We start from the raw sequence: 14,246 nt of genomic DNA on the forward strand, positions 1-14,246 counted from the left end.
GGGCTCGGGTGGCATCGGGGGAAAATTAGCTAAGTTTTTTAAAGCTGGAAAATCATAATTTCTCAAAAATTATTTATAACTAAAGAAGCATTAAGTATTATTGGTCGCATTAAATGCACGTGATTCCAAGCGAAACAACGTATGAGAAGGACGACCTTTTTCTATACTTTTCTCTACACATTAAACCAATAGTGCCAACCGTCGCTTCTTTAACATTTTTAATTATCTTTTTTTATTACAGAACGAAAACATCCCGCCCCGAATGCAGCACTCGGCAGTGGCCAAAGTCAATTAAAACGTCCAAATAGTCTGCGACCAAGTTCGATTGTGTAACATATTGACCGAGGAAAGCGATTCAACAGTATGAACAGAATCGAAATCACCAAGTAGTAAAAATACAAATACAAACAAACAAAAAAAACCCTTTGTGACGGGTTGCAAAAAAAAGGACGTGATAAAAGCATAAATCACAGCGTGTCGATATTAAAAATGCATCTGACTACGAACAATACGACGACAAACAGTGGTGGCAACACAAATGCGAACAATGTCAGCAGTAACAATAACAGCGGCAGTGGCGGCACGACCGTTGCCGGAAGTGGCGCAGCGGCCAACGGTAATAACAATAACAACAACAACAGTAGTAGTAGCAACAATAACACAGGCAGCAGTGGCAACAATGGCAGTGGCAATAACAATGGCGCAGCAGCTGGAGAAAATGGTCCACCGTCGGCCGCCAGCATACTCCAGGACACCTACACAAAGATGACGTCCGATATACTGGCCGAACGGACGCTGGGCGATTTTCTCTCCGAGCATCCGGGCGAACTGATTCGAACCGGGAGTCCTCTGTTTGTTTGCACGGTGCTGCCACCGCACTGGCGATCGAATAAAACACTTCCGGTTGCGTTCAAGGTCGTCGCGCTCGGAGACGTCGGCGACGGGACGATGGTGACGGTACGCGCCGGCAACGACGAAAACTATTGCGCCGAACTGCGAAACTGCACAGCTGTGATGAAGAACCAAGTGGCCAAATTCAACGATCTCCGGTTCGTGGGGAGAAGCGGTCGAGGTAAGAGTTAGTACTTCCAAAAATGGCATTTTGTTTACTACCTCTGAACTGCTGTTCATTTTCACCACATTCACTTGTAGCGGTTATCTCTTTTGGAATGCAGTAGTGAAATTATACTGACTGACTGTTGTTCTAGAAAGTCACTCATTTTTAATTAACCTATAATAACCTACAAACAGCGAAACGAAAAAAGAATGCTTCTAGATAGGGTGAATGTCAGCTGCCGCTGGCAGCGTTTTTCTCACGAACAACCTACCTCAAGCAGAAGCAGGAAAAACTCCTTCCCGGGCCGTGTAAAGATTACTCGACCCTCGCAAAAACGGGCTCTAGTTTTTCCTGGCCGGTATTTACTCTCTTTCATTCTTTTTTCCGTCCTGACATCGCATCGTCGGTTCGACCGTCTGCTGTGCGCGTTGTGGGTGGATGTGCTAACGCCCCCTTCCGTAACGTAGTCGTCGTCGTCGTCATTCGTGTTGTCGTTTCCGTTGAAAAGAATACTTTTGCCCTTTTCTTTTACTTGTGTAAAATCACTACCGAAGGTTGTATGTACTAGGATGAACAGTCAGCAGGATTTATGTTTTTTTTTTCTTTCGCCGTCTTGAGATCGAGGTGACGTAAATGATGGAAAAGCGGGGAAATTTTAGGATTTCTTGATGTTCAAGTATTAGAACGAGTCAGATCTTTTCGAGACACCTGGCTCCTAGCAACACGAAAAACTACAATTGCCATTTTGTGCAGCTTCAAACGGTAAAAAATTTAATTTACTTCTATTCTTTTCTAGTAAATCTTGATAATTGCAGGATTCTTAGGTAATTACTAATCTTAGTTAAAAATGGTTGTATAACATTTCATTGTAAACCCTTTCACGGAAAACCATTTAACAGAGTAAAACTTCCTATGGAAATTCCTGTAATAGATTGTGCAAGGTTCTATAAACGTGTTTGAGATGATTCAGCCCCTACCCCGCAAAAATCTCAACCATGTAGCTTTATTTGTTTTACTAGGTCTGCTGATCACTGGTATTTCAGTTAATAAAACCTTCAGTTGGTTTATTTGGTTGGGCCCGAATGAGCGACAGCGAGTAAGGACGGTACACATTTTCTCACGGTCACATTTTACTCTCAAAGTAAATCGAAAGCCACGGGCTTGATTATTTTCCACCAAATTTCCGCTAAAATGTTTTCCGCATAACACTTTGCGCGAAATGGTTTTCTGCGAAACAGTATTTTCCACGTTATAGTCTACCACGAAATGATATTCGACGTTATACAATCGTAAATATTTGTCCTAAACTATAATACAAATTATTGCGGTCAAATTATAAGATTCTTAAATTACAATTTTTTTAGTAAAACTTGGCCGATTTTTCGCCGAATTCATGCACCTGCTCCATCGAAGGGAATGCACGAATACATGCAGCCATGGGCTCGTTAAATGCAAATGACACTGAAGTAGTTGAGCAGAACGAAGCGAAAGTATGTGTGGCGAATCTATATCTCCGTTCAGCGTCTTGGCCACAAACCTGGCTTGTTGAACTTTGCTCCGATGTTCTAATAATGTGTCGAGGCCAATGAGGCGACAACGATCAAGATACTGCGGTAAGTTTAAGGGGTTCACGCCATGGGAGATCACGTAATGTTAGACGAATGAACCTTTTCTGCACTCGTTCGATTCTCAATGTCCAGACAAGTGGGTAAGGACTCCAAATTAGACAAGCATTTTCTAATGCTGATCTGACCAGGGGCAGTACAACGCCCTTAAGCAGTAAGGTTCCTTGAATTACCTTGAAAAATCCAGTTACTGATTGCGACCGTCTTCAATGAACTACACAACTAGAAATAATTTCAAATCGTCCGCATACACCTACAACCAACTATCACCCAGAAGTAATGCCACATCGTTGAAGTACAGCGAGAAAAACAATAGGCCCATAAACCTGCCTTGAAGTTCCTCCGATTTGTTTAAGAATGGGAAGAAAAGGCATGAATTGAGCTGTACGCAAAGTGCTCGATTATATAGCTTAGCCATTGGATAAAATGTTGTAATGCGCCAAGTTAGGGATGTTTCCGTAAAAGTATGCCATGGTTAATATGGTCAGACGTTGCTTTTAAATCGGTGTTAATTAGGGTATGTTGCTGCTTCGTCGTAATTGCCTATTCCCGTCCTATCCAACTCGAATTATTAAAAATATCAGCAATTTTTATGACACACAATGCAAAATTAGTTATTCCCTAATATTTTAATTTGTTGACTATCATACGCGATCAATCGAAGTGAGCTGAGATCTATTTAAATGCTTTTTTTCATCAAAGAATTCCTAGCAGCCAAATTTCCTACATTTTTTTCGTGCGACGAAGAAGAAAATGTCGACTAATCGTCTTTCATAAAATGAAAATAACTCACGCAACGCATTGTCGTTATTCTGCAGCCGGGAAAACTTGCATGACCAGCAGAAATTTTGCAGAATAACATTTGTCATGCCGTCCTACACAAAAACATGCGCGCTAGCTTCGTAAACATTATTGTTATTTTTAGTTCGGACGATGAAAAATTTTGATGGACGGATTTTAAAACGGTGCGACGAATTTAAGAAATAAAGTCAGTTGCGTAATTTCAATAAAATGCTTTACTAATCGCTTTTTAGTCAATTCAAAGTGCACGGATCGGAAAGTAAGTGTGTTTGAGTCAAATCAGCACAAGAACTTTTGGAGTATTCATTAAATCCACCTAAGAAATAATGAAAATTATAGTGGCTTGCCTTACTATGACGGGGATTAGAAATAAACCCTATATCAATTTAAGCTTTCTGCTCTGGATTCGGGCTGCAAGTCCATGTGTAGTCCTTAAATCCGTGTTGATCAGCAGAAATATACCCTTTCGTAAGCAAATGAACAACAGAGCTTATTATAATTTCGAATAACTTATACGACGCAGAGAGGTTAGTAATCCCGCGATAGTTTTTTATAGTATGCCGGTCACTGCTTCCAAATAGCCAGAAATTTTTTTTGCTCAAACGATTCCCTTACAGTTGGCTCTAACGATGGCTTCATCACTCACCCTGTAGTCGTGCAGTTTCGCTTAAGTCGTCCTCCACAATGAGCATTAGGTACCCGGTGACTCGATTTCTTGAACCTTTTCGTTCTCTTACAAAGTTTCAAAGCGCTTGATGATGATGATGATGATGATGTTGTCGTTTAGCTTCCAGTCATTGTCGTAGACACTCAACATCGCCAGCTTTACGGGGCGCATTATGTGCTCCCATGCGCCGCCTATGTGGGGAACCAATGCACAGTAGGGATGTGCGATATTTAGGTATCGATATTTTCATTAGATATATCGAGTATCCGGCATCGATATTTTGCTAAGCAATATTATCGGATATCAATCCCTTTTCATCCGGTATTATAAGAATCGAAAGCTGCAAAAATAGCAGCTCTTTACGCCATGGGCGTAGCCAGAAATGTTTCCTGGGGGGGGGGGGGGGGGGTTTACAAAAAAAATCTGACATAGCCTAACCGTAAGGAGTTTATTCAGGAAATGGGGAATTATTTTCAGTTAAAAGCTATTTTGGTTGAAATTGAGTGTTCTTTTGACTAACCAGATAATCTATACCTATAAAGAAGGATTTCTGTCTGTTATCTGTCTGTCTGTCTGTCTGTCTGTCTGTCCGTATGTTCCTTATAGAATCGAAAACTACTGAACCAATCGGTATGAAAATATGCATGTAGAGGTTTTTTGGGGCCAGGAAAGGTTTTAGTGATGGTTAGAAACTCCTCCCCCCACTAAGAGGGGGGGCTCCCATACAAATGAAACACAAATTTCTGCATAACTCGACAACTAATCAAGCAAATAGAACAAAATTTGGCATGTGGGTGTTTTCGGTGACAAAAATTTATTCTATGGTAAATTGAGACCCCTCCCCTCTTTATTAGGGGAATTATAACTCCTCTCCTCTTTAAAAGGGGGGCTTCCATACAAATTTCCTCATAACTCGAGAACTAATCAAGCAAATGGAACCAAATTTGGCATGTGAAGGTTTTCGAGGGCAAGAATATTTTCTATAGTAAATTAGGACTCCTCCCCACTTTAAGAGGGGGGGCTCCTGTACCAAAGAAACACAATTTTCCTCATAACTCGAGAAGCAATTAAGCAAATGGAACCAAATTTGGCATGTGGGTGTTTTTGGAGACAAAAATTTTTTCTATGATGAATTGGGACCCCTCCCCGTTTTAGGAGGGGGGGATCCTATACACATGAAATACAAATTTCCTCATAACTGAAGAACTAATCAAGCAAATGGAACAAAATTTGGCACGTGAAAGTTTTCGAGGGCAAGAATATTTTCTATGGTGAATATGGACCCCTCCCCACTTTAAAAGGGGGGGCTCCCATACAAACTAAATACGAATTTCCTCATAACTCGAGAACTAATCAAGCAAATGGAACAAAATTTGGCACGTGGGTGTTTTTGGAGACAAAATTTTTTTCTATGGTGAATTGAGACCCCTCCCCACTTTAGGAAGGGGGGCTCCTATACAAATGAAATGCAAATTTCCTCATAACTCGAGAATTAATCAAGCAAATGGAACCAAATTTGGCATGTGAAAGTTTTCTAGGGCATGAATATTTTATATGGTGAATTAGAACCCCTCCCCACTTTAAGAGGGGGGGCTCCTATACAAACGAAATACAAATTTCCTCATAACTCGAGAACTAATCAAGCAAATGGAACCAAATTTGACACGTGGGTGGTTTTGGAGACAAAAAGTTTTTTTATGATGAACTGGGACCCCTCCTCACTTTAGGAGGGGGGGGGGGCTCCTATACAAATGAAATACAAATTTCCTCATAACTCGAGAGCTAATCAAGCAAATGAAACCAAATTTGGCATGTGAAAGTTTTCGAGGGGAAGAATATTTTCTATAGTGAATTAGATCCCCTCCCAACTTTAAGAGGGGGGCTCCTATACAAACGAAATACAAATTTCCTCATAACTCGAGAACTAATCAAGCAAATGGAACCAAATTTGGCACGTGGGTGTTTTTGGAGACAAAAATTTTGTCTATGATGAATTGGGACACCTACCCACTTTAGAAGGGGGGGCTCCTATACAAATGAAATTCAAATTTCCTCATAACTCGAGAACTAATCAAGCAAATAGAACCAAATTTGGCATGTGGAGGTTTCTGGAGGCAAAAATATTTTCTATGGTGAATTAGGACCCCTCCCAACTTTAAGAGGGGGTGCTTCTACACAAATAAAATACAAATTTCCTCATAATTCCAGAACTAATCAAGCAAATGGAACCATATTCGGCATGTGGGTGTTTTTGGAGGCAACCATTTTTTCTATGATGAATTAGGACCCCTTACCTTCTTAAGAGGGGGGCTCTCATACAAACGAAATACAAATTTCCTCATAACTCTAGAACTAATCAAGCAAATGGAACCAAATTTATCATGTGGGTGTTTTTGTAGGCAAGAATATTTTCTATGGTATATTTTCTATGGATTTCCCCACTTTAAGAGGGGGGGGGGCTCCTATACAAATGAAAAACAAATTTCTTTATAACTCGAGAACTGATCAAGCAAATGGAACCAAATTTGACATGTAAGTGGGTTTGGACGCAAGATTTTTTTCTATGGTGAATTGAGACCCCTCTCTTCTTTAAAAAGCGAGTTATGGCCCATCTCCCCTTTAAGAGGGTGGGCTTCCATACAAATGAAATGCAAATTTCCTCTTATCTCGAGAACTAATCAATCAAATGGAACCAAATTTGGCATGTGGGAGTTTTAGATGGCAGAAATTTTTTCTATGGTGAATTACGACCCCTTCCCCTTTTAAGAGGGGAGCTCCCATACAAATGAAATTCAAATTTCCTTATAACTTGAGAACTGATCAAAAAAATGGAACCAAATTTGGCATGTGGGAGATTTTGGAGTCTTGAATTTATTTTACGATAGTTAGAGACCTCTCACCCCTGTGGTAGGGGGATATGGACTCTCATACAAATAAAACAGAAATTTTTGCGAAACTCAAAAACTAATCAAACTCGAGAAATTCGAGACTCTTCCATAAAACATTAGTCAATACAAGACCACAAAAACTATCTATAGTAACACTAGATCATCCAGGACGAGACGGTCGCGAGTGTTGCCGCTGACCCGCCGTCGGAAGCGCCGCCCACTGGGGGGCTTGCAAAACTCGAGATTGTGACAAAGATCATCCGAGATTCATGATTTATGTACAACACAGGTTAATTTGTGGCAATACGAAGTTTGTCGGGTCAGCTAGTATTGAAATAATAGAAACCAAATGTTAAAATTTTGTGTCCCAGTTGGCATTGAGATACGTCGTATGTTCGAATCTCGGCTGGAAGAGGCTGTTAGAATCCATCGGATCTAGTCTCTTCGAGACGCAGTGAAGGTGCTGCTAACAAATTATCTTGCAAGATTTTAAACTTCGCTCTTGAAGTGATCCGCCGAGCAGATTTCGAAACCTATGGTTTGATTTTCAGAAAAGACAGCAAACTTCTTGGCTACGCAGGTGACTTTGATATTAAAACCAGAAACTTTGCCACTGCAGAGGCCATTTGCGCTAAACTGAAAGCGGTGGCTAGGAGGATTCGGCCTAAAATAAACGCGTCGAAGATTAAATACATGAATGACAGATGCTCAAACGAAGCGAACGTGCTTTTTTCGTGGACGGTAATCGTTGACGGCGACGAACCAAAAGTGGTAGATGAGTTCGCGTATGTGGGATGGCTGATAGCCGTGGTCAACACAAATAAGAAGATCCAGCGATGTTGCTGCTCACCAATTACGGACAGCACAAATCCGCAGACGAAAGTCCGATACCCACTATCTTTGAACTTATCCTGTGGGCCATAAGACGAAAAGTACCAGCTTTCAATGGACAGCGAAACAGGACAAATTTTCGGCAGAATAAAACACCGCGTGATCGTATTTGACCATCTATATTACGCAACTAAACTATCTCGGACAACAGAATTCTATTTATACGGACGTTACATTGTTCTAATCTTCTTACATTTAACAAAGCTATTTGTCTCGCAGAGAATCCAGTAAGGGTAAGCGGGGCAAGACCGCCCGCCTAAGCAAAACCACCTGTATAAAAAAAAGTTGTAGCTCAATTTCTAATTTATCTGCTTTAAATGAACAATTGATCTATTACCTACATATAAAAAATAAAAACATAAATATCTGTAATGATTTTCTATTTTTTATTGCGATTTGGAAACACGTCCAAAAAATAGAGTATTTTTCCATGCGGGGTGAAACACGCCCACTAACGGGATAAAACCACCATAGCATATAACTTTAACAATATTCAACCGATTTGAATGAAACTGGTGGCATTGGATTCATGAATTTATATAATTTAAACAAATTGAATCAGTTTGCTATCAAACAATATATAGTTCCCCGAGATTCGCAAGTTCGAAAGAGTGTCCGGCAGCCACTCGTATTGGAAGAATATCAGTAATATAGGTACCGACAGTCTTGAAATTGATACCGTGTAGTTTCCTTGGACAACAAGATGGATCGGGTTAGGCATCCTGGAGTCAATCTTTAAGGACTAGAGAGGATCTAAGATAAAATATAACAATATGGGTATTAAAGTTCCTGCAATTGATCCGGTAGGTCATTTTTTGACATTTCAAATTGTTCTGATTGATAAAGCAGATACATATTACTTTTCCATTGTTAAGATAATTTGCTATATTTTCATAAAAAATATGTTTATTCTATGTTATTTGTCCCAAGAGGGAGGAATTATTAAAAAAAAAGCTATATCCGAGAAAACAAGAAAATGTCCATAGCGCCCGCAGGGAAAATTGGCGATTTAGATTTTTCCAAACAGTCCACCAGCTATAAACTAAGCACATTTATATTGTTTTATATAAATCTGAGATCCTTTGGTCCAAACTATGCAATTATTTTAAAAATCTCCTTATCGCACTAGCATTATACACGACGGTCTTGCGCCGTTCGTTGTGGGCGGTTTTACCCCCAAATGACCGATTTACACATTTCACTATTTATTTCAACAAAACTGCATGAACAGTTACCTAATTTAGGTACTGTCGGATGAAGACAGGATTAGAGAAGCGATGTGGGTTGGATTTACTGAAAGTTTTAACGTTTTGAATAAAATAAACCCTAAGTTCTGCGGGAACAAAGTTATAAAAAACGAAACGATTATAACGAAAAATCTATTTTTATTTATTTCTCCGATAGTTTATACGATATTGCTGTACAAGGTATTGTAAAATATTGCGTACGCATTCAGTAATATGACTGTCATCAACATTTAACACCAATTTGAGCAAGGCCCTGTAAAACCATGGTGGGCGGTTTTACCCCGGCGGGCGTTGTTACCCCGTTTACCCTTAATAGATTCCGTCGCACTCAATCTCAGATAAAACAAGCGGCGTATTCAAACAGGACATCGAAACTGCTTTGCCCTTCGCAAAACGCTACGATCAAAAGGCAAAAGCCGCCGTACGAACCCCCAGACCCCCCCCCCGTCGCTACGCCCATGCTTTTCATCGTCTCCAAAATGGTACGCATATGCTGATTTCATGCATCTAATACGATTTTTTAGTACATCAGTACAAATTTTCTCATTTATTACTTTGATTTACATTCGAAAACGTTAGCTGGGAAACTCTCTCCAATTTGAAATTTTATTGTAAGGAATGCAGAAAAATATTATGAAAAAGGTAAATGAACATTTTTATTTTGATACAACATAATCTAAAAGTCTGATTATCCCGTTTTACTCAAGGATTTTAAACTATACTGCCGTGAATCGCATAACAGTTCCATTTTGTATGTAGATTCCTATATAAATTGGACTGTTATGCGATTCACGCCAGTATAGTCAAAATGCCAATTCGATTCTTTTACCAGAAATTTTCAAGAAGACATGCCTTTTTTGCAGGTTGAAAAATTCAGTAGATCGAACGACGATACAATTTTTCACTAAAATACGTGTCAGGGAATATTTTGCCTTGTTTTATCTTTGTACAACTTGTACTGAAATCTGAGAATGCATTGATAAAAAAAAGGTGTAATTGTAAAAGTGCTCGGATTTGGTTCAAATTTGCTGTGTTTCATCGGAAACATCACTATCGGTCACAGGCTTAGAGCTTAACCATATACACCATAGTGTAGCCCTGTCGATTCAGAACTCCATTACACTGCTCGTATAGGTGTAGTCTATGGAACCTTTTTGAGAAAACTTAACTTGAAATTTGTATGAGCAGGGGACTGAATGGAGGCGCATGGTACATTGTGAATATCCGAAACGTTTATGTAACAGATCAAAATAAAAATGATATTGTTTGAAAAAGGATGATTAGCTTATGCAACAAGCTTTTCTGAAATCCCTTTTTCGTTTACCTGGAAGTGTTATTAAGCTTTTCTACTCGTAAATTGCGTTTAGAGTTTAGAGTTGCCAATACATTTTTCCGCTCTGTCAAGATTGTGATGCCATCGAATTTTATTACATACGTTTCGTATGACATCCTTAAATGGCCGATTAATATATATCTCTACCGGTTTCAGAACCGAGGTTGAGCCAGGCGGAAGTAAAATGATTTTCATTTTTATCTGAGTTTAGTCGCTTAACAATATCCACATCCTTGTATACTTTATATATTTCATGATTCATGGGTTTGCGCCACATTCCCTTCGTCTAATATGCCGCCAAGAAGTGATCGCAGGATCTTACGCTCAAAAACGCCAAGAGCTCGTGGGTCGCTCTCTTTCAATTTCCATGCTTCGTGGCCGCAGGGTACCACTGGGAGAACTAGCGTCTTAAGGGGCGCGAGTTTTGTACGGAGTTGCAGGCTACGGGACCTCAGCTGGTTACGTAACCCGTCGGAGGCCTGTTGGCAGCCTTTTTACTTAACGACTCACATCGATGTCGCTAACATACCAAGGTAAACCAATTCGTCGACCACTTCAAAACCACCGCAATTACAACATCCACGAGCCACCATATATTTTGTTTTGTTACCATTTATGAAAGGCCCTTTTCGCGCAACTTCCTCTTTAAGACGCATGTTCGCTGTTTTCAAAGTTCTACGGTTAACACCGATGATACCGATGTAGTCCGCAAACGCTAGGAGCATATGAGAATTCGTGATGATGGTACCGCTTCTCTACACGCCAGTCCTTCGAATAGCACCTACGAATACAATGTTGAACAGCAAATTCCATAGTACGTCATCTTGCTTCAAACCATCCAACGTTACAAACGAGTCCGATGTGAACATATGGTCCGTCGTGGAGCGTCCCTCTCAAATACCGCACAGGTATTCGCCAACAAAGGTTTCCTACAACGGCATCAGTTTGAGAAACGTTTTTCAGCTCTCTCGCTGCTTTTCTAACCTCGTCAAAAGTTGGCGGATCCACAACCACAGCGTGTCCATCATCTTCAATCGTTATCCTATTTCTGTGGATCGCTCTATCAACAGTGACCATTCAACAATGCATCAAAATATTATTCAAAATGCCTAGCCAGCTTCTTCATCCATTGCTTGGGATTCTCGTTGCCCATCAAACCAGGTTTGCTGAAGTATATTTGCAAATTAGGATAATTTCCAATTGTTCTATTCAACATGATACGTAACAATGAAAAGGTAAAGAAGAATGCTTTTTTCAGTTATCTAGCAGCAACACTATTGTAAACATCTCTGATATTTTGCCTCAATTATGCCACCGTATTTAGTTAAACAGCAAGAAAATTCCATCCTGTATCGTAGACGAATAACTTGTATCGCAATTATCAGTATGAGAAAAGTTTAATAACACTTCCAGGTGGATAAGAAAAGGATTTTGGAAATGCTTGTTGCGCAATCAAATCATCCTGTTCCAAACAATATCATTTTTATTTTGATCTGTTACTTGCGTTGAGGATATTCACAATGTACCATGCGTCTCCATTAAGTCAGATGCCCAGATAAATTTCAAGTTAAGTTTTCTCAAAAAAGTTCCATAGGCTACACCTATACAAACAGTGCAGTGAAGTTCTAGATCGACAAGACTACACTGTGGTGTACATGGTTAAGCTCTAAGCCTGTGACCGATAGTGATGTTTCCTTGTTAGTCGAGAAACTTTAGGCACATATTTTTTTTTGTCGTACGCTTAGGGTGGACTCTCGGTCTGGCGGTTTTTATAAGGGTCCGTGCTACTACGTATCAAATTCCCACTTTCCGACAAATTCTCCAGAAATGTCGGGAGCAGTTGTTCTTACCACAGAATTCTGTAAACAGCTCCCCGTTTTCGCTCATCTCTGCTAGGCCATGGCGTAGCTTGACGCATTCAAGGTCCGCGTTGTTTGAGCCAATCTTAGCGTTGATGTCGCCCAAGTGGATTTGGATGTCCCCCTTGAGTATTTTTTCAAGCACGCGGTTCAGCTGGCTATAAAAACTCTCTCCTGCAGGTCGTCTGCTTCTGTTGGCGTATAGCACTGGATTGCTGTAAGGGTTCTAACCCGTGTTCTGAAAATGGCAACGAATATTCGTGCAATCATCGGCTACCACTTCATCAGGGCCACATGTGCCCCTGGGGTCAGTAGGAATCCAACCCCTCTTTCTTGAGCAGCATTTTCACCTCGTATGCCAGAGTAGAGCAAGAACGCTACCTGCACCAGATTCAGAGCAACCACGTAGCTAGAATTGGGAACCCTATTTCGACTCCAATTTGTTTATACGCATATTTTTTTCGTTTAGAACTACATTAACTGTATTGTAGTGTAGTGTAGTTCTAAGCGGCAAAATATGATATAAAGCAATTGGAGTCGAAATACAGCCCCGCTCCCCTCTTCTCCGTTGTGAAAAACATTCTGTACCGATTTCGGCCGATCAAGGCTCACGTGGTCTGACGTAGCCGAAAACTGCTAAACGGCTGGTATGACGAAGGATGTAAAGTGGCTCATAGTACCGCTAACCAGTACGTGGATAGACAAAGATCGAAAAGGATCTATGTCTTTCCACGTACTGGCAAGTGGCCAGTACTACAAAAGAACTACCTAACCTAACCTAACCTAACCGTAAACCTATTCGTTTTACGTTCGAAACATGATTATCACCAATTTTCTATTATTTTTAAAAATTCAACCCTATACAGTGTATCTATGTAGGTATTGTAACAACGTTGTAATAATAGACAATGCTTTCTTACAAGCCCAAAAAACTTTTATATAATAATTGCAACAGATAGTGCCAACGGGTAAAAGCAGTACCGACCACGATCCGGCTATCGGAATATTCCGTTTGAAAGAGCGGTTTTTATTAAAATTCCTTGCGGTTTTTCTTCATCATCAACATAATCCGCCTTTGAAAATCGGTATAGAAAACAAGCAATGCATATCGGCTACCAGCAGCGAAGTTGCTTTTTCCAACAACACAGACGATGAGTGATTTTGTAAAAAAGGCAGGAAGATAAAACTATCGCTTGATACAACATCGAAAGACTTTAATTAAATTCATGCCCCACAACAAACGACTGCAGCCAGTGATCGATCTCCGGACCCGTATTTAATGTTTTCTATTAATTTATCTTCGTTATCTTTACGGCTCCTTGGCAGCAGGGATTGTACGGACGGGCTCTAATTAATCGGCATCGAAATCCCATTAAATCGACCGACGTAAAATTTATCCATTCCGTTTCGTCCACCATCGAGTCCGGTTTACATACGATTTCCTAAAAATGTCACCTTTTTATCAATTCGATTACTGGTTCTTAGTCCGGTTAAGCAAACTTTTATCATTACGTTTTACTACTTTCTGAACATTCCAATGGTACAGTCCGTTACCGTACACTGAAGTGAATACTATTATTGGAAGTTATAATATTTTTACATCGAAATGTCATACAAAACACTTGCAAAAAAAACCCTTTCACAGATAATTCTGTGAGCAGCCGAAAAACCCTCCGACACGGACGGTCCGGAGAACAATTTACCTACCTTTTGCGAGAAACATACAAAATGCGTATTCAGAGGATATTCTACCCATTCACAATTATCCGGTTCCTTTGTTTCAGCAGACCGTGTCCGCCCGGAGGGTTATCGGTGGCGAACAAAAACGAGACGATTAATTTAATTTCTTTCATTTAAAATAGCGCCTTTCCCCTTTTT

At 40.1% G+C, this 14,246-nt stretch overlaps 1 protein-coding gene across 1 annotated transcript in view; it reads left to right on the forward strand.

Annotated features, from left to right (window-relative positions):
* Positions 1-489: 489 nt before the first annotated feature.
* Positions 490-14,246, forward strand: part of LOC128740961 (uncharacterized) — a 60,742-nt gene continuing 46,985 nt past the window's right edge. The window contains exon 1 of the mRNA XM_053836540.1: positions 490-1,072. Coding sequence (XP_053692515.1) covers positions 490-1,072 — 583 coding nt within the window. The remainder of the gene's footprint in view (positions 1,073-14,246) is intronic.

The sequence above is a fragment of the Sabethes cyaneus genome, chromosome 1, assembly GCF_943734655.1.
Source record: "Sabethes cyaneus chromosome 1, idSabCyanKW18_F2, whole genome shotgun sequence".
NCBI lineage: Eukaryota > Metazoa > Arthropoda > Insecta > Diptera > Culicidae > Sabethes > Sabethes cyaneus.